We start from the raw sequence: 18,580 nt of genomic DNA, 5'->3' as shown, positions 1-18,580 counted from the left end.
TAACGCACGTGAAGCGCCGTTCTCGTGGCCGTACACATAGAGAGAGAAAAGCGAGCCGTTCGGAAGCCCTGCGCTCGACGACACCGCGACGCACGGGCCGCCGCCGCTCCTCGCAGCGAGGCTTTCCTCTCGCTCGACCTCGCATTCTCTTCCTCGTCGCTCACAGAAGGACAACGCGCAAGGGAGGGTACAGCACATGGCTTTTATCGTAATTCACAGTCTTGGGAGGATCGAGAACGGCGCGAGGGAGAGCGCAAGGGGGAGGAAAGAACTAAAGACTCGAGGAGGGAGGGCGGTACGCCAAAGAGAGAGAGAGAGCGCGGAGCTCGTGCGAGAGAGAGAGGGTGATCGACTATGTGGTAGGGACGGTACGACGGGGTGCACGAGGAGGAGAGGAGGAGAGGGGAGGAAAGAGCGCGCGCCCGCTCATGCATCGGTCATGACGACCTCCTCGCTGACGGCCTGCGTCTCGCCGTTGGCGACGGCCCTCGCCTTCTCGGCCGCCTTCTCGGCAAAGAACCTGACGTCGGCGTCCGGGTCGCCGAGCAGGTTCTCGATGCTCGGCAGGAGCGACTCCTTGACGAGGTCGGGCCCGCCGGGCTGCGACGCGAGCGACGCCGACAGGACCTCGAACGCCTTGGCGACGTTGAACCGGATGTTGGGGATGCGGTCGGCGGCAAGCGTCTCGACCGAGGGGAGGATCGAGGTCCGAATCGAGTCGACGTCGAGCGCGGGCGCCATCGTCTGCGGCGAGGGCGAGAGCCAGTTAGTCACGGCGCTCGTGCAGGGTACCAAGGACGAAGAGAGAGGTGGGACGCACGGTGATGGCAAAGACGGTCGTCATGCGGTACAGGTAGTTGACGTTCTGGCCCATCTCGACGACCTTGGGGATGATGGTCTCCTTGGCCCAGCCGACGCCAAACACCTCGGTGAGCTTGCGCAGGTTGATGGTTGCCGCCTCGCGGATCGAGAAGACCGGGTCGCCGAGCCAGCCCATGCACAGGTTGGCGAGCTGGTCGTCGAAAAAGTCGACGCCGAGCTGCTTGCCGAGGAGCGGGATGTACTCGATGATGGCCTGCCGCACGCGCCACTGCTTGTCCTCGGCGAGCTGGACAATGGCCGGCAACAGCGCCTTGGACAGGAGCTCGATGCCGATCACGTTGTTGACGACCTCGAGCTTCGAGATGATGTTGAGCCGGACCTCGGGGAACTCATCCTTGAGGAGCTGGAGGAACAGGGGGAGGAGGTGCTCGATCGTCGCGTCCTTGCCGAGCTGCGGCGCGAGGCCCGAGATCTGCGACCCGAGGGCGGCACGCACGTGCTGCGACTGGTCGGTCGACAGGTCGCGGATGCAGGGGAGGAGGCGGGCGAGGATCGTGTCGCGGTCGGTGAGCTCGGCGAACCCTGCAGGCGCGCAGGTACGAAAGAGTCAGTGGACGAGGCCCTTCTGAGAGCGCGAGAGGAACGAGGGAGAGTGAGCGTACCGGGGATCTGGCCTGCCGCCGCCGTGCGGACCTCGGCCTCCTGGTCCTTGAGGAGCGAGACGAACGCCGCGACGAGGTCCTCGCGCACGATGTCCTGGCCGGCCGCCTTTGCGAGCTGGATAAAGTGGTCGGCGACCATGTACCGCACGCGCCAGCTGCGGTCCGTGACGAGGCTCTTCATCGACTGGCCGAGGAGCGACTTGCACTCGACCTCGTTGAGCTGCTCGGCGATGGCGATCATGGCGTCGACGGTCAAGAGGCGGACCGAGTCCTGGTCGTCGCCGGCGAGCTTGCGGAAGGCGGGGAGGAGGTCCTGGATGAGCTGGTCGTGCGGGAGCTTCTTGGCGAACGCGCCGAGCTCCTTTGCCGACGCTCGCCGGACCATGGGCGTGTCGTCGTCACACAGCTTGGAGAACATCTTGATGAGCTCGTCCTGGACCGGGCTCGTCGCCTTCGGGTACGCGGCGGCGAAGAGGGCCGTGGCCGAGGTGCGCGACGTGAACCACTCGCCGGTCGCGAGGCGACGGACGAGCGGGACAAAGTACTCGTCGACCTGGTCCTGCGACAGGAGGTTGCACACGGCGTTGGCCGACTGGGCGGCCTTGTCGCGCACGAGCGTCTCCTCGACGCCGGCGAGGTGCTCGAGGAGCGGGAGGATGGTGTGGGCGTGGTCGGGTCCGCCGACGTACTCGACAAAGGGGGCGCCGAGCTCTTCTGCGAGGGCGACGAGGATCTCGTCGTCGTCGTCGAGCGACTCTTGGAGGAAGGGGAGGAGCTCGGCGCGGGTGCGCTCCGGGCCGAGGGCGATGCAGATGGTCGAGATGCGGTGGATGGCGTTGAGGCGGAGGGTGACGTCCTCGGCCCTCAACTCGTCGACTGGTGAGGGAGAGGACATGCGGGGCGAGGGAGAGCGTCAGTGTTGGCTCGTGGAGAGGTGCGAGGGAGAGGCGAGCGCACCGAGGACGGCGATGGGGTGGAGGGGATCTGCCTGCCAGTTGGACATGGTGGGCGAGGACTGGCAAGCGGGGTACAGTCGCTGGACGAGGCGAGTGCGAAGTGATGAGGAGGAGGAGGAGGGGGAGCAAGTGGGAGGGCGAGCAAAGCGACGAGGGACGCTGCTGCTGAGGCTGGTGGCGGTGGTGGTGTGTGCGAGTGCTGGTGTGAGGTCGCTGGTGTCGACTGGTGCCAGTCGGGCGTGGTGAGGAGCAGCAGGGCCGTGGCCGCCTCCTCCTCCTCCTCGACCTCAGCGAGCCGCACTTCTCCTCGTCGTCTCGGCCTCTGAATGCAGTGTGACAAAGGCTGAACTACGTTCGGTAGCGTGAAAGAATTACTGGCGCAGCGAGTGCAGCTCCACGATGAGAGCCCGTTTCTCCCATCTCTTTCGTGCGACGAGCTGTCGCTCCCACTCCCACACCGCAGCACCGCCCACGATGAGCGCAGCACGAGGACCAGCAGCACGCGCAGCAGCATCTGCTTGCTCCACCGCCACCCGTGCCACCCCCCGTCGCGCTGTCCACTCGGCAGCAGCTACCTCGTCCTCGTCCTCATCCGCCTCGCCCCTCCCGCAAGCCTCGTCGTCCAAGCAGCGCGCACAAGATGAGGCCTACAACGCCATGCTCCAAAAGGTCCAGCAGCGCAGGGCAGAGCGCCACACGGGTCCGTCCCTCTCCTCCTCCTTCGTCCCCTTCTCCCTCCCGGCGCTTTTTCCCGGCTCTGCAGCGAGCAGCCGAGGAGCGTGTGCGAGCACCGTGTCGACTCTGACTCTGGATCCATGACCGCAGCCGACGTCTTCACCAAGCTCGGCTCGACGCAGAACCGCGACACGACCTTCCAGCCGCACCACTCGCTGCACCGCCCTCCTGCGCCTCCCGCCGTCACCACCTCGCACCTCGTCGCCGCCGGGGCCCACCTCGGCCACTCGCCGGCCAACACGCACCGCGCCGCCCTCCCGCTCGTGTACGGCACCCGCACCGGCGTCTCGTACATCGACCTGCGCCAGACCCTCCCCGCCCTGCGCCGCGCCGCCCAGGTCGTCAAGGGCGTCGTCGAGCGCGACGGCCGCGTCCTGTTTGTCGGCAGCCTCAAGGGCGCCGAGCGCGCCGTGTGGGACAACGCCAAGCGCCTCGGCGACAACGGCTTCGGCGTCACAAAGTGGCTCCCCGGCACCATCTCGAACGCGCGCGAGGTGTTTGGCTGGTGCGAGATCCCGGCCTCGAAGCAGTCGAGCGGCGACCGGGACCAGCAGCGCGCGACGAGCCCGCTCGCGTTCAAGCCCGACCTCCTCGTCCTCCTGAGCCCGACCCTGAACCGCCACGCTCTTCGCGAGGCGACGGCCAACGAGATCCCGACGATCGGCATCATCGACACCGACCTCGACCCGCGCAGCGTCACGTACGCCATCCCGGCCAACGACGACAGCCCGAGGGCCGTCGAGCTCATTGCTGGCGTCCTCGGCATGGCGGGCAAGGACGGCCTGCGGGCCAAGCAGGACAGGTGCGCCCACTCTCGCCTCCTCTCTCGACGACCTCGTCGAACGCGTCACTGACCCTCGCCTCTCTCGCACCCAGGCTCGAGCGGGAAGCGGCCGTCGCAGCACGGAGGGTGCGCTCCGAGCGCTCGCGCGACTTCCGCGAGTTCTAGTTTCCCTTTGCAACGACGCAGCTGTTGTCTACTCTCGTGCGACGAGGCTCTTTACTCGTGGGACGATCCAGGCGAGAGACAAAGTGAGGGAGAGCGTGCAACGTGAGAGAAACGGTCGTTCGAGGGCACGCTCGATTGCGCTCGCCCCGCTCAAGCTACAGCACCAGCTCGCCCATCCTCCCACTCTCGTCGCCCGCACGCCCCCTCGTCGCTGCGAGCGCCGCGTCCCGCTGCTCGTACGGCGGCGGCCGCCCGTCCAGCTCGAGTCCCTCGTCCACCTGCCCGTCCCGCTCGCCGACCGCTCCCTGCTCGTGCCGCAACGCCGCTCCAGCACTCACTCCCGCTCCGTCAACAGTCGAGCCCGCCGAGCCAGACGACGACGGTACACGCACGCGCACAGGCGCCGAGCTGTCGAGCGCACGCCCCGCCGGGTGCGGCTCGTCGTGTGCTACGGTGCCGAGCGCGCCGGGCGGCGGCGGCGGCGGCGGCGTGAGCGGTCCCGAGTGCGGCGGCGGTGGCGAGCCGCCAAAGTAAGGGGGCGGCAGGCCTCGGCGCGTGAGGCCTGCCGGCGAGACAGGTGGGGGAAGGTCGTCCTCGGCGGTGGTCGAGGCGGCGAGGTGCTCTGGCGGGGTGGATGGTACGCCGACAGGGAGTGGGAGTGGTACAGGAGGCGGAAGAGGGTGGAAGTCGATGTGAGGAGGAGGAGAGGCGGGCTCGGTTGGCGGGTCGGAATGAGGATGAGGGAGTAGTGGAGGAAGCTCGCGGGATGGGCGCGCCTCGAACGACGGCGGCGGCGCACCCTCCTCGCGCTCGCCTGCGCGAGGCGACAGTGGCGGCGGCGGTGACGAGCTCGCTGTATAGGCGGCAAAGTCGTCCGGCGGCGGCGTCTCGCCCTCGTCGGCACCGTCCTCGTCCCGCTCGTCGATCAAGCCGCCCATCGCCGCCGCGAGCGCGAGTCCTGCGACACTCGACGGCTCGCCGACCGAGGGTGGGCTCACGTCCTCGTCGATGGCCGGCGGCGGAAGGCGCGTCGACAACGTCGCGGGGAGCGAAAGCTCCTCGTAGCCGTCGTACTCGTCCTCGTCGCCGTCGGTCGGGTACACGACCGCGTACGGCATGTCGACGAGGATGCCCGCCGAGGACGACGACGAGGGCGAGGCGCCAAAGTCGTGGTGCAAGGACGAGGACCAGGCCGACGTCGACGAGCCCGAGGCAGGCGGCTCGCCGAGGTCGTGCTCGGACCGCTCGACGTACGTCGGGACGGGTGCGTCCTGCGACGCCCAAGGTGCGTCGACCGGCGGCGGTGGTGCTGCCGTGTACTGCTCACGGTCGACCTCCTTCTGCTTGTCGGAGCGCGAGGCCGGCGGCGAGTCGGGAAGGATGACGACGTCTTGCGAGAGGACGGCGTCGGGAAGAGGCGATGCAGCTCGGGTTGACGAGGAGGGGCGCGCCGAGACGAGGCCGATCGTGACGACGACGGCGAACGAGACGGTGTGCAGGATGGACGACTGCATGCGCGAGACGGACAAGAGTGAGCGAGGAACGCGACCGAGAGAAGGGAACGGAGAGAGAGAGAGAGAGAGGCGCACCTGCGTGATGGACTCGCACGACGGCTCGGTCGGCGGGTGGAGCACGAGGCGGATGATGATCGGCCGCGAGGGCGAAAAGCGCGCCGACTTGCCCGAGTGCGCGAGGACCGTGCGGTGCACCTGCGGCTCGAGCTCGAGCCGACCCTCGTCGTCGTCTGCGCTCGGCGCACGCGAGGGCGACACGGCGATGCCCGTGATGGTGCGCACGAGCTCGGCGCTCACGGTGCGCAGGCGCAGGCCCTCGCCGACGGCCTTGGCGTCGGGCACCTCGATGCGGGTCGTGAGCTCGATGGGCTCGCTGCGGCGAAACGAGGTGCGCGGCAGGCGGACGCTGAAGGCGAGGGGCGAGGTCGCAGAGACGGTGCGGGGCGAAGAGGTGCCGGCGGGGAGGGAGCCCGGGGGCGAGGTGCGGACGAGGTGGACGGGGTGACAGCGCACGAGGGGGAGCGCGTCGGGGTCGGCAGGGTAGAGGGTGGCGGTTAGGGTGTAGGCGAGCGAGGACGAGGGCGGCGCGTGGACGCAGACGGGGAGGTCCGAGGTCAATTCGAGCTTGAACGAGTTGACGCTCGGCGGGAACGACGCCTCGCCGCTCGTGGTGGCAGCTCCTGCCGAGCTGGTGCCCGCGGCGCCGTCGCCCCACAGGACCTGGCGCTGGTCGAACAGCTCGATGGGCTCGTCGTGCGGGTTGGCGCCTCGTTCGACGCCGCGCAAGCACACGTCGAGGCGGCGGAAGGCCGGCCGCGCGTCGACGTCTCCGATGCCCGTGTACTTGACCTGGACCTCGCCGGCGACGTAGGCCGGGCCGTGGCCGAGGAAGCCGAGCTGGAACGAGGCGGTGTCCGAGTCGGTGGACGGGGCGAGGTTGACGAGAACCTGCGGAACGGTCGCCGTGGCCGCTGCCGAGTACTGGGGCGGGTTCGAGTCGGCCATGGTGCGCTGGCCCGTGGCTGCTCGCGGGTCGGCGGGGACCGAGGTAGTTGGAGCGAGGCGGTGCTGGCGGCTGACGAACGGGCGACGAGAGTGGGTGGCGGGGTGCGAGTCGCGGCGCAGTGCTTGTCGGTGGCTTGCCGGTGTACCTGCAGCGAGTGCAAGCGTGCTCGGCGGTGCTGTCGAGGCGGAGAGAGAGGCGTTGGCGGGGAGGAGAACGGGGGGCGAGGCCTCGTTCGGCTCGCGCTCCTCCCGCTCATCGCGCTCCCCTCGAGCCGGTCCCTTGCGACCCTTGCTGCACTCGCACGTCCACCCAGGACACCCACACGCCGGTCCCACTTCGCCCGCCGCCGTCGCCGCCCCCTTACGCCGTCGCCTTCCTCATCAACCCCGCGAGTCGCCTCACCCGCCCGACCACGACGAGGGCGGCGTCCGCACGGGGCATGAGTGCCACCGTCAACTGGACAGACCCGCACGTCTCTGCCTTCCTCGCCTCGCTCGTCGAGCAGTCGCCCAATGCCACCGCCTCGTCCCTCCTCCCCTCCCTCACGGCGTGCGTCCTCTCCCCCCGCCGTCGCCCACACCTATCTTTGGTCACTCACCTTGTTCCCCCTGCAACAGTGCCGTCCAGTCGCTCGTCGCACAGAACCACGACGAGGCAGCCGATGGCCTCGACGACCCTCTTCTCGGTGCGCCGCCGCTCTTCCTCCCCCTCGCCTCCTCTCGCGACAGTCATCCTGACCGCGTCTCTCTCGCACCCACAGCGGCCCTGCCCGACTTTACCTACGCCATGCCCGTCCAGGTCGTCATCCTCGGCGTCACCATCACCCTCCTCAGCATGCTCTTCGTCCACCTCCTGTTCACCATCCGGTACCACGCCCCGCTCAACCGCGTCAACTACGCCCTCCAGACGTCGGCAACCGGCCTCTCGCTCGCCAACGTCGCCGCACAGCTCCACATCGTCATGAACAACCTGTACGGCACCGGTCGCAGCTGGCCCTTCATGTTCGACTACAGTCCGTCCTCCTCTCTCTATCTCTCCCTCTCGCCTCTCAGGCGCTCCCAGCCTTGACTGACTCGAGCCGCACGCGCCCCACACAGTCGAGGTATCGTTTCCCAAGAAGAGCTGGTCGCAGGCCGAGCGCGGCGCGTGGTGCCTCCTCCAGGGCCTGAGCGCCCTCGCGACCCACTCGACCCACATCCAGTTCCTCACCATGCTCTTCCCCTCGGCCCTCGAGGCGCGCCTCATCCTCGGCCTCCTCGGCCCGCTCGCCGTCGCCGTCGCCGGCCTGTACTTTACCGCCCTGTCGCCGTCGGCCGCCGTCAACGACCTCGGCGACGCGATCCGCAACACGGCCAACTCGAGCCTCACCCTCCTGTACACCATGGCCCTCTTCATCTGGGGGCTCACCATCAACCGCTCGCGCGCCTGGCGCGCTGAGGGCGGCACGGCCGGGTTCGGCGCCCTCGCCCTCGTCCTCGGCGTCCTCGGCACGGCCGTCAACTTTGTCGAGATCAAAGAGGAGCGCATGCGGTGGCTCCCGGGTGTCGTCACGTGCATCCTCCTGTGGCAGAGCTGGGTCGGCTTCTGGTGGTGGGTCGGCGCCGGCATGTGGACCGGCGAGGCCGAGGACGTCGAGCGCCGCCGCGACAAGGAGCGCCGCAAAGAGGAGCGCCGCGCCAAGCGCAAGCGCGAGGCGGCCGCCAAGGAGCAGGCGGCTGCCGCTGCGGCCGCCGCTGCGGGCTCGACCACGGGCGCCGAGACGACGGCTGGCAGGAGCACCGTCAGCAGCTTGCGGCGCAGGTTCGGCCGCACCGACACGATCGGGACGACGGCGAGCGCTGCGCCCGAGGCCATCGAGCTGCGCGACCTGTCGGCTCGTCCCGCCGCCGATGGCGACCTGTCATCGCCACCTTCCGCCGGCGCCGCCGCAGGAACCTCGTCCTCGACGCCGCCGCCTCGACCGACCCGCAGCGCCGCCGGCGCCCCCTCTCGCAGCGACTCGAACTCGTCCGACATGTCGTCGTCGCGCCCGTCGTCGCACCACTTCTACACGCCGCTCGTCAACCTCTTTTCGCCGTTCCTCGAGCGGCTCCGGCTCGCGCACGACGCGGCCGCCGTCGCGCAGGCGGCCAAGCCACCCGGCCTGCCCGAGGACGTGCAGCGCGGGTGGGGCATGCGGGCGCTCATGATGCGGGGCAAGAAGGAGCGCGGCGAGCGGCGCATGGCGCGCGAGGGGAGGGTGCGGAAGGGAGCCGAGATGGACCCGGGCGAGAGGAGGGCCGCGTTCGAGCTCGAGGGCGGGGCGAGGCTCGACGAGGAAGACGAGGGACAGGGTGCGACAAGCGGGGCGAGGGCGGCGAGGGAGGGCGGCGCGCTCGGCGGCGAGGAGTGGGAGGACGACGCGTCGTCGTCGTCGTCGGACGACGAGGCGACCGCGTCGACCGCGACGACGCCCCAACCTCGAGCCGCACGTCGCACGACTGCCCCTACCGCAGCACCCACAGCAGCCGCCTCGACCTCGTACCCTCCCCCTGTCGGCGCCGCACGGACCCGCGCTGCGTCGTCATCCTCAGCCTCGCCGCCGGCGCCAGCGCCCGTACCGCTCGAGACGGGCGAGGAGCCCGCCGTCAACGACTGGTCCGGGCGCGGCATGGAGGATCAGCGAGGCTGGTGGTCGCGAGGGCTCGTCGGGCGGTGGCGGCTCAAGGACGTCTCGCAGTGGTAGCTCGGCGCCCCTTTCTCTCTCATCGTCTCGCATTGTTGCGCCAGTTTGTGTTGTTGCCAATCACACTCTCTCTTTCCTGTCTCTCTCGAACTCACGAGACTCGCACGAGGAGAAGCAGAACGCCTCGTTTTCAGAGAGACTCGGCTCGATGAATAGCCCTGCGACTGCGCCCGCGCCCACCGCTACTGCTGCTCCGACGACCCAAACAGCCGCTCGACGTCCTCCCTGCTCTCGACCTTGATCGACCTCGGGCTGTCGACCCCACCGCCACCGCCGCCGAGCGAGACGTCGCCCGCGTGCCTCGCCTCGTACGCGAGCAGCGCCACGCTCACCTCATCGCTCGCGCCCTCGCTCGGCGACCCTGCGCCCGCACCTTGCGCGCCCGCCGACCGGCCGAGCGAGCGCCGCAGCGCCGCCGCCGCCGCCGCCGCCGCCGTCTCGCCGTCTGCGCCCTTGCCGCCGCCGCCGACGCTGCGGAGCGCGCTCGTCGGGGTCTGGGGCGTCGGGGGCGAGGGCGACGCGAGTGCCGAGGCGCGGAAGGGCGACTGGGGCGTGCCGCGCAGGCGAGAGCCGCCGGGCGTCGTCGCGGTCGCGGTCGAGGGGGACCCGGCGGCGCCGGCCTTGAACGGCGAGGGCGACGCGCGCGTCTTGGGCGACGAGCGGACCGGGGTGCCGAACGACGACGAGGAGGACGCGGCGCGCAGGGCGGTCGGGCGGGAGGGAGAGGCGCCAGGGATGGGCGCGACCGTGGTCGAGGCCGAGGGGAGGGACGACAGTTGGTTGAGGGTGCGCAGCGAGTCGATGATGTTGTAGCACAGGAGGAGGAGGAGGAGCGTCTCTGTGAGCGCGAGGCGAGAGTCAGTCGGGCTCCTCGAGAGGTGGAAGAGAGGAAGAGAGGAAGGGAGGCGCACCGCAGACGTGCAGGGGCGTGTCGAGCTGTGGGGCCGCAGCGACGAGGTGGCCTGCCGCGAACCTGCGAGGGGAGCGCCAAGTCAGTATGTGCTCGACGGGGAGGAAGAAGAGGACGGGCAGACGCACCTGTAGACGGTCGTCCTGCTCGACACCCACCACGCGACAAGGAGCACGGCGTTGACCCTCAACCGGCGCGCCGTCTCGCCTCGCCCGAGCGGGACCGCGTCGAGCTTGTGCTTGGCGCTGTGCACGACGTTGCCGGCGTGGTGGAGCTGGTCCTGGACGGCGTGAACGGCGCTGGACGACTTGGCGAGCGCGGCCTGGACGGGGAGGTGGGGCAGGCGGAGCTTGGACGCCGAGTGCGGCGACTGCTGGTGCTGCACCTGCTGGCCCTGGTGCTGCTGCTGGTCGGCCTGGCCCGTCTGGGGAGGCGGGGTCGCGACGGCGCTGCTGCCGAGGCCGTACGCGGCGCTGCTGTTGGCGGCGGCGGTGCGCAAGAGGGACGGCGAGCTGTACGTCCTCGGCGGGGTGGCGAACCCTTGGATGCGGCTCGCGGGTGCTGACGAGTGTGCGGCGGCGGGCGAGAAGCGGACCGTCTTGAGCGACGACGGGGTCAAGGTGGACGTGGTCGAGCGGATGGGGACGGTGCCCGGGTTGAACGACAGGGGCTGGACGGTGGTGGTGGTGCCGGCTGTGGACAAGGCCGAGGGTGAGATCGACTGGGCGAGCTGGGCGTGGCTCAGGAGGGTGGTCGAGCCGGAGCGGCGGTCGAGGGGGGACGGGGTGTGGAGGACCGAGGTGGACGCGCCGAACGAGCGGTCCATGGTGTGGCGGGTGTGCTGGACGGTGTGCGAGAGCGGTAGGGGGGCTGGTGCGCTCGCTGCACGAGAGGCGGGCGTCGACGAGCTGCGGGGTGACGGCGAGGCGAGAGGCGAGAGGACGAGGTGAGATCGCGCGAGAATGCGGGCTCTGGCGGGCCTGGTCGCGTGTCGAGGCGGGCAAGAGCTAGCTGCTGAAGCTGCTGAGTGGCCCTGTGTGCCTGCTGGTGGTGCGAGAAGCGGACAGGGAAGGGCCGAACTCGGTTGCTGTGCTGGGTGGGCGCGACCGAAACGATTCAGCGCCGCTCGCACAAAGGCGCCTGGCGCTGCCGCTCTTCCAGCGTCGTACCACCACGAGCACAATGTCCGCTCCCGCTCCTTCCAGCATCGAGCAGCCCTGGGGTCGTCGTGCGTCCCTGCTCTCCCTCGCCTCGCTCCCCTCTCCCCTCGCGTCTCTCGCCCGAGATCGGCAGCTGCCCCCTCGCGCCAGCGTGGGCCCGCACTGCCAACCCGTCCACCTCGCCTTGTCCCCCCACATGCACCCGCCTCGTCCCCCACTCGGTTGCCTCGCGCGAGCGGAGTGTGGTCGTCGCGCACCTCTCGAACACAACAACAACGTTCGCCTGTGCCGTTCCCTCACTGACCTTCTCTCGTCAACACCCGTCCGTCGCGCGCGTTCCTAGTTCTGCTCGCCGGCGGGTGCGTCGACCTCCCGTTCCTCCTCGACGAACCCCACTCTCAACCTCGCTCACTCTCCTCGACCGCTCGCAGGACCGACTTTGCGACGCTTGGGCGCAAGGACAAGAGCAGCAAGATCATCGTCAACCCTTTACGGTGCGTCCCGCTCTGTTCCCCTTGCGCAAAACACGGCTCGAACGAGGATCCTGACCTCGCTCGCACCTCCTGCAGCCCTGAGCTCGGCGCCGCTCACCTCGTGCGCTCGGTCGCCAACGTCAAGTTCAAGCGTGTCTTCACGTCGCACTCGGGCTGCCATGCCGTCGCCCTGAGCCGTGCGTCTGCGTAGCTCGCGCTCGAGCCGACCACGTCTTCGAGAACGAGACTGACTCGGGCTCTCGCGCGCAGTCGACGGCGAGGCGTACGTCTTTGGCCGCAACGAGCACTACCAGCTGTCGTGGCCGCTCCCGCCGCACCTCACCATGCCGCACCTCGCGCTCGACGGCCTCCCCTCGCCGACGCCCATGGCGCCCGAGCCCTTCCCGCTCTCGTCCCTGCCCGACGTCAACGTCGCGCCCGCGCTCAAGGCGCAGCGCATCGTGCACGCTGCGTGCGGCAGGGGCCACACGGTCCTCGTCACCGACGCCGGCGAGGCGTGGAGCGCCGGGTGGAACGTCAGCGGCCAGTGCGGGCAGGACGAGGGCACCGAGCACGTCGCCGCCTTCAAGCGCATCCGCGGCGGCGGCATCGACGACGAGCACGTCGTCGAGGCGAGCGCCGGCATCAGCCACTCGCTGCTCCTCACCGAGACGGGCAAGGTGTACGCGGTCGGCACGGGCGAGAAGGGCGTCCTCGGCAGCGGCAGGGTCCGTCCTTGTCTCTCCCCCTCGCTCTCTCCCTTCCTCTCTCGTACTCTTACTGACTCGCTCCCCGATCGACACCCGCAGAGCGGCGAGCACATTGCCGGCTCGCGCGTCCTGTTCGACACGCAGTACGAGCCGCTCCTCGTCGAGGGCGCGCTCAAGGACCGCAACATCGTCCAGATCACGAGCGGGCAGCAGCACAACATCGCGCTCGACGACGAGGGCTACTGCTACGCGTGGGGCTTCGGCGGTGCGTCCACCGCCCTTTCTCTCTTCCTTCCTCCCGCGCTCGAGCCCTCGACCGCCTCCCCTTCTCTCTCGTGCAGGCCTGACATGCTCCTTCCTTGCAGGTCTCGGACGTCTCGGCATGGGCGCGCAGATCGACGCCTTCACGCCGGTCCAGATCCCGTCGTTCGCCGGCACCAACCCGCTCACGCGCTGCCGCAAGATCGCCGCCGGCAGCACCAACACGCTCTTCATCGACAACCAGGGCATGGTCCTCCTGTGCGGCAAGTGGAAGACGAGCGGCGACGGCAGTGCGGGACAGGTGCGCCCCATCTCTCCCTCCTCGAAGGCGCTCGGACCTCGAATCTCTTCCGCGTTCACTGACTCTTTCCCTCCCTCGCCGGACTTGCAGCCGTGGATGACGCCTCGTGCGGTGCAGGACATCATGGGCTACAAGTGGGAGATCATCTCGGGCGGCGGCGTCACCCTCTTCTGCCACGCCCAGGACCCGAAGGAGGGCGACTTTACCGTCTCGTGGGGCCAGAACGCGCACTACGGCGAGCTCGCTTTCGGTCAAGGCGCCGTACGTCCCTCTCTCTTCTCCTTATCGAGCCTGAGCAAGTGACTGACCTCCGCTGGAGCGCCCGCAGAGCAAGTCGGCGACCAAGCCCGCCCGCATCGACTACCTCGACGGCATCGAGATGCTCGACATCGCCGCCGGCCAGGCGTCGACCTTCTTCATCGCGCGTCCTCCTTCCACACAGGCCGCCAAGGACGAGGCCAAGACGCTCATTGAGGCGCCCACGCCTCCTCCTCCCGCCGCCGCCGCCGCCGACTCGGCTCCCACGCCCGCTCCGGCCGCAGCAGCGCCAGGAGTGCCCGCCGTCCAGCCGTCGTACGACATCTCGGGCTTCGGCTTCTCGTTTGGTCCCCCTGTCGCCGCCGCACCTGCGCCGACAACCGCCGCGCCGACCACCTCGAGCGAGACGAGCACCAAGCGGCGCGCGCTCGGCATCAGCCGCACGCGGCAGGAGGCGTGGGAGGAGCTCGCGAGGTTCCCGCCCGTGCTCGACGCGACCGACAACTGCCAGGTGTGCGGCGGGTTCGAGGCGGACGACGTCAAGGGCGACATCCTCGAGTGCGAGAAGGTGCGTCGCCGGCACTTTGCCTCCTGCCCCTCTTTCTCTCTCGTCACCTCGTCCAGCAAACTGACTTGTCGCTCCTTCGCCTGCAGTGCGAGGCGGCGTACCACGCCGGCTGCCTGAGTCCGCCGATCAAGGGCATCCCGGACGGTGCGTCCTCTTTCCACCTTTCCTCCCTTCCTCCTCCTCTCGCCGTCGCTCTCGCCGTCCCTCGATTGACCCGATGCTCTCTCTGTGTGCGCAGGCGAGTGGTTCTGCCCCGAGTGTGACGTGCCCGACGGCAAGGAGGAGAGCGGCGACGCGTCGGCAGGCAAGAAGCGCAAGGCCGACGGTGACGGTGCGTCGTCCTTTTTTCTCCTTCTCGCCTCCTTGTCTCTGCAGCTCGTCGACGTACTGACCGACGGCGGTGTCCTCTCGTGCTCGCGCAGATGCGGCGGCGAGCAAAAAGCGCAAGTAGGAGCGAGGGGCCGCTCGCTGCTCGGCTAGATTTGGCGAGTAGTACGACGTCCGCTTTTGTGTGCAGCTTGCAAGACGTGTTCCCATGTGCGCGATGGGCCCGAGGCGGCGAAATTGCGAGTCGGTCGAAAGCTGAATTCGCGACGGACCGGAGAGACGAGGAGAGGGGAGCTCTGCTGCTGCCGTCGTCCCTCGCCCGCTCGCTGCGCGTGTAGTCCCTGGTCCTTGTGCCTCGAGTGCAGCCCTCCAGCCCTCCAGCCCGCCGCCTCGTCACGATGCTCCGTCAAGCCGCCCTCGCCGTGCGCCAGCCCTTGCGCCGCTCGCTCGCCGCGACCGCCATCGCCCGCCCTGTCGCCGCCCAGGTCGCAGGCCGCCTTCCCCGGGTTGCGCTGCCGCAGCGCCGCGCTTTCGCCGCGTCGGCGTGGCGGTGCGACGACGAGTCGACCAAGCCGTCGCCGCCTCAACCTCTGCCGGCCAAGTACCCGCTCTCGGACGGCGACAAGAGCCGCCTGACCCGCCTGAGGAACGTCGGCATCAGCGCTCACATCGACTCGGGTCCGTCCACTCTCCCTCTCGAGCGAGCGCCACGATGTCAACTCGGGCGTCGAGCCTGACCTCCCTCCCTCTCCCTCGCGTACGCAGGCAAGACGACTTTGACCGAGCGCATCCTCTTCTACACGGGCCGCGTCAACGCGATCCACGAGGTGCGCGGCCGGGACGGCGTCGGCGCCAAGATGGACTCGATGGAGCTCGAGCGCGAGAAGGGCATCACGATCCAGAGCGCCGCCACGTTCGCCGACTGGCAGGTCAAGGACGCCGCCGAGAAGGAGCGCGAGGGCAAGTACAGCATCAACATCATCGATACGCCGGGTGCGCTCCCTCTCGCCTCCCCCTCTTGCCCCCTCGCGCCGAGGATGGCGGCTGACCTTGCTCTCCCCCTCGCCCTTGCAGGTCACGTCGACTTTACGATCGAGGTCGAGCGCGCTCTCCGTGTCCTTGACGGCGCCATTCTCGTCCTGTGCGCAGTCTCGGGCGTTCAGGTGCGTCTCGCACGTCCCTCTCCTTCCAGCGTCCCTCTCACTGACTGGCCGTCCTTCCTCACAGTCGCAAACCATCACCGTCGACCGCCAGATGCGCCGCTACAACGTGCCTCGTCTCTCCTTCATCAACAAGATGGACCGGTGCGTCATCCTCTGTGTCCTCGAGCGAGCGAGCCGCCCTGACCCGCGCTTTGACCTACAGCGCCGGCGCCAACCCGGAGCGCGTTCTCGGTCAGCTCCGCCAGAAGCTTCGCATGAACGCGGCGTTCGTCACGATGCCCATGGGCGCCGAGGCCGACTTTGCTGGGTGCGTCCCTGTCCTCCTCGTCCGGCCGAGCCTCGCCTGACTGTCTCTTCCGCCCGCAGTGTCGTCGACCTCGTCAAGATGAAGGCCGTCTACAACGACGGCGAGAAGGGGTGCGTCCACCTGTCCTTCTCTCCTCGCCGCAGCTCCTGACGCCTTGTCGCCCTGCAGCATCGACATCCGCAACGACGAGATCCCGGCGCAGTACCTCGAGGCCGCGCAGGCCAAGCGGGCCGAGCTTGTCGAGGCCCTCGCCGAGGTTGACGACGAGCTCACCGAGGCCTGGCTCGAGGAGCGCGAGATCACCCCGATCGAGCTCGGCGTGCGTCCTCGTCGGTCTTCCTCTCGCTCGCGAACGTGACTGACCTTCTCTCTCTTCCTCAGGCCGCCATTCGCCGCGCCACCATCGCGCTCAAGTTCACGCCCGTCTTCACCGGCTCGGCCCTCGCCAACAAGTCGGTGCAGCCGGTCCTCGACGGCGTCTGCCTGTACCTCCCGACGCCGGAGGAGGCGCCCGCCCATGCCCTCTCGGTCGAGGCGCCCGCCGACCCGCCCCAGACCCTGTCGCCGACTGCCGACGCGCCGCTCGTGTCGCTCGCGTTCAAGCTCGAGGAGGGCCGGTACGGCCAGCTCACCTACATCCGGGTGTACCAGGGCACGCTCAAGAAGGGCGCGACCATCACCAACGTGCGCACGGGCAAGCGCGTCAAGGTGCCTCGCCTCGTGCGCATGCACTCGGACGAGATGGAGGACGTCGACTCGATCGGCGCCGGCGAGATCTGCGCCATGTTCGGCGTCGAGTGCTCGTCGGGCGACACGTTCTCGGACCAGTCGGGCGGCGGCGGCTACACCATGGTGCGTCCTCCTCTCTCTCTCTCTCTCTCAGCGTCTCGTGCGTCATTGCCTGACTCGTTCACCTCGTCGCAGACCTCGATGTTCGTCCCCGAGCCCGTCATCTCGCTCGCGATCAGGCCCAAGGGCCAGGAGACGCCCAACTTCTCGCGCGCGCTCAACCGCTTCCAGAAGGAGGACCCGACTTTCCGTGTCCACGTCGACTCTGAGTCGCAGGAGGTGCGTCGTCTCTTTCCCTGCGTCACACCCTCCCGAGACAGAGGCGAACGACCGACGAGCCTTCCCTCCCTCGCGCGCAGACCATCATCTCGGGCATGGGCGAGCTTCACCTCGACATCTACGTCGAGCGCATGCGTCGCGAGTACAACGTCGAGTGCGTGACGGGCAAGCCTCGCGTCGCGTTCCGCGAGACGATCCAGGAGGCCGTCCCGTTCACCTACACGCACAAGAAGCAGTCGGGCGGCTCCGGTCAGTACGGCAAGGTCGTCGGCCGTCTCGAGCCGATGGAGATCGACCCGGACACGGGCAAGGACATCGCGTTCGAGAGCAACGTCATCGGCGGCAACATTCCGGCCGGCTACATCCCCGCCGTCGAGAAGGTGCGTCCACTCTCTCTCGGTCCTTCTTCTTCTTGCCTCCTCCATGAGTCGGCCTGACTGACACTCTGTGCGCGCAGGGCTTCCGCGATGCGCTGCAGCGCGGCATCCTCACGGGCAACCCCGTCTCGGGCTGCAAGTTCATCCTCGAGGACGGCGCCGCCCACCAGGTCGACTCGTCCGAGCTCGCTTTCCGACTCGCAGCGCAAGGCGCCTTCCGCGAGGCGTTCCCTCTTGGCAGGCCGACCGTGCTCGAGCCCATCATGACGGTCGACATCGTCGCGCCCGTCGAGTTCCAGGGTGCGTCGCTCGTTCCTCCTCTCCTTGTCCTTGCGACAGCCTCTTCCCTTTCCTCTCTTCTTCCTCATCGAGTCTCTCATTCACGCACTGACACTCTCTCTACTCACAGGCAACGTCATCGGCGGCATCAACCAGCGCAAGGGCACGATCATCGACACCGAGACGCGCGATGAGGACTGTCTCGTCACCGCCGAGGTCCCGCTCAACGACATGTTTGGCTGTACGTCCTCTCGTCCCCCTGCAGACGCACGAGCGGCAGCCAGAACCCGACACTGACTCTTGCACGTCGACATCTTCTGCCTCGCCTCCTTCCTCCTCTTTCTCCTCCCTCAGACGCCTCTCAGCTCCGGGGCATGACCCAGGGCAAGGGCGAGTTCTCAATGTCGTATAGGCAGCACGCTCCCGTCATGCCCAACGTGCAGCGCGAGATGATGGAGGCGCACAAGAGCTTCACCGCCAAGAAGTAGTCGCGCCGCCGACACCTCTCTCCCGCTCTTTTCCCGTCCCCTTCCTCTCCCTCTCAGTCTTCCTCCCCTCTCGCTGTGCCCCTCTTGCTCGTTCTTCGCCCGTTGTCGTTACTGCCCCTTCCCCCTGCCACCTCGTCGTCTCGCAAGAGCCTTTCTTTGGACGGGCCTCCTCTTTAGATCCCGCCTTGTACACGCCTAGATGCCCGCCCCACCGCACCACTCGCTCCTTGCAACAGCATTCGCAGTCTCGGTATCGAGCAGGCGCGAGAGGAGAGGCTCGAGAAGGTCCGTGGCTCGCACTTGAACTCGCCGCTCGCGCCTCTCGCTTTCGCTCCGAGTTCTTGCTCTCGCCAGCGGCGTCAGGGATCGGCCTTGCTCGGCGTATCTCCCATCGCTATCGCAGACTCCTGGAAGCCCGAAGCAGCCGCACAGAGGCTCGAGAAGAGGCGGCGCCAAGGAGAACGACAAGAGCGAGCGCTTCTCGAGTGCTTGTGCCTCGCTCGGGAGCTCCCCGGACATGCACTGAAGGCGCTCCAGCATGAGCGGGCACGCACATCGGCG

At 68.7% G+C, this 18,580-nt stretch overlaps 7 protein-coding genes across 7 annotated transcripts; 4 read left to right on the top strand and 3 right to left on the bottom strand.

Annotated features, from left to right (window-relative positions):
• Window positions 1–182: 182 nt before the first annotated feature.
• On the bottom strand, window positions 183–2,637 carry RHOBADRAFT_33065 (uncharacterized protein). Its single transcript, XM_018413076.1, has 4 exons — window positions 2,442–2,637; window positions 1,485–2,360; window positions 821–1,404; window positions 183–744 (listed from the first exon to the last, which is right to left on the bottom strand). Exons 1-4 carry the CDS (start codon window positions 2,485–2,487, stop codon window positions 427–429), a joined length of 1,824 nt encoding a protein of 607 aa, XP_018274430.1. The 5' UTR covers window positions 2,488–2,637; the 3' UTR covers window positions 183–426.
• Window positions 2,638–3,255: 618 nt separating this feature from the next.
• Window positions 3,256–4,029, top strand: RHOBADRAFT_11011 (uncharacterized protein; the record flags this gene model as incomplete). Its single annotated transcript, XM_018412024.1, has 1 exon — window positions 3,256–4,029. One exon carries the CDS (start codon window positions 3,256–3,258, stop codon window positions 4,027–4,029), a length of 774 nt encoding a protein of 257 aa, XP_018274429.1.
• A 250-nt stretch (window positions 4,030–4,279) lies between these two features.
• RHOBADRAFT_50852 (uncharacterized protein) lies at window positions 4,280–6,643 on the bottom strand (the record flags this gene model as incomplete). The annotated part of the gene is made up of 3 exons (XM_018415524.1): window positions 4,280–4,429; window positions 4,517–5,632; window positions 5,714–6,643. The coding sequence occupies 3 exons, from the start codon at window positions 6,641–6,643 to the stop codon at window positions 4,280–4,282; spliced, it is 2,196 nt and encodes a 731-aa protein (XP_018274428.1).
• A 536-nt stretch (window positions 6,644–7,179) lies between these two features.
• RHOBADRAFT_33058 (uncharacterized protein) lies at window positions 7,180–8,226 on the top strand (the record flags this gene model as incomplete). Its single annotated transcript, XM_018413075.1, has 4 exons — window positions 7,180–7,193; window positions 7,262–7,329; window positions 7,405–7,656; window positions 7,742–8,226. Coding segments are annotated over exons 3-4 (711 nt in total), but the record flags the coding sequence as incomplete, so codon positions are not given.
• A 1,252-nt stretch (window positions 8,227–9,478) lies between these two features.
• On the bottom strand, window positions 9,479–11,105 carry RHOBADRAFT_50850 (uncharacterized protein; the record flags this gene model as incomplete). Its single annotated transcript, XM_018415523.1, has 3 exons — window positions 9,479–10,207; window positions 10,281–10,342; window positions 10,408–11,105. The coding sequence occupies 3 exons, from the start codon at window positions 11,103–11,105 to the stop codon at window positions 9,552–9,554; spliced, it is 1,416 nt and encodes a 471-aa protein (XP_018274426.1). The 3' UTR covers window positions 9,479–9,551.
• Window positions 11,106–11,461: 356 nt separating this feature from the next.
• On the top strand, window positions 11,462–14,550 carry RHOBADRAFT_50849 (uncharacterized protein; the record flags this gene model as incomplete). The annotated part of the gene is made up of 12 exons (XM_018415522.1): window positions 11,462–11,507; window positions 11,783–11,798; window positions 11,871–11,933; window positions 12,009–12,109; window positions 12,183–12,640; window positions 12,722–12,887; window positions 12,988–13,184; window positions 13,275–13,445; window positions 13,513–14,010; window positions 14,097–14,154; window positions 14,249–14,341; window positions 14,433–14,550. The coding sequence occupies 12 exons, from the start codon at window positions 11,462–11,464 to the stop codon at window positions 14,459–14,461; spliced, it is 1,896 nt and encodes a 631-aa protein (XP_018274425.1). The 3' UTR covers window positions 14,462–14,550.
• A 185-nt stretch (window positions 14,551–14,735) lies between these two features.
• RHOBADRAFT_33052 (uncharacterized protein) lies at window positions 14,736–18,272 on the top strand (the record flags this gene model as incomplete). The annotated part of the gene is made up of 13 exons (XM_018413074.1): window positions 14,736–15,015; window positions 15,103–15,330; window positions 15,412–15,500; window positions 15,565–15,641; window positions 15,703–15,807; window positions 15,867–15,929; window positions 15,976–16,126; window positions 16,189–16,659; window positions 16,732–16,875; window positions 16,956–17,255; window positions 17,333–17,552; window positions 17,662–17,772; window positions 17,886–18,272. The coding sequence occupies 13 exons, from the start codon at window positions 14,736–14,738 to the stop codon at window positions 18,017–18,019; spliced, it is 2,373 nt and encodes a 790-aa protein (XP_018274424.1). The 3' UTR covers window positions 18,020–18,272.
• Window positions 18,273–18,580: the final 308 nt, after the last annotated feature.

This window comes from Rhodotorula graminis, assembly GCF_001329695.1.
Source record: "Rhodotorula graminis WP1 unplaced genomic scaffold RHOBAscaffold_1, whole genome shotgun sequence".
Lineage (NCBI taxonomy): Eukaryota > Fungi > Basidiomycota > Microbotryomycetes > Sporidiobolales > Sporidiobolaceae > Rhodotorula > Rhodotorula graminis.
This window is presented reverse-complemented; position numbering and strand designations above follow the sequence as displayed.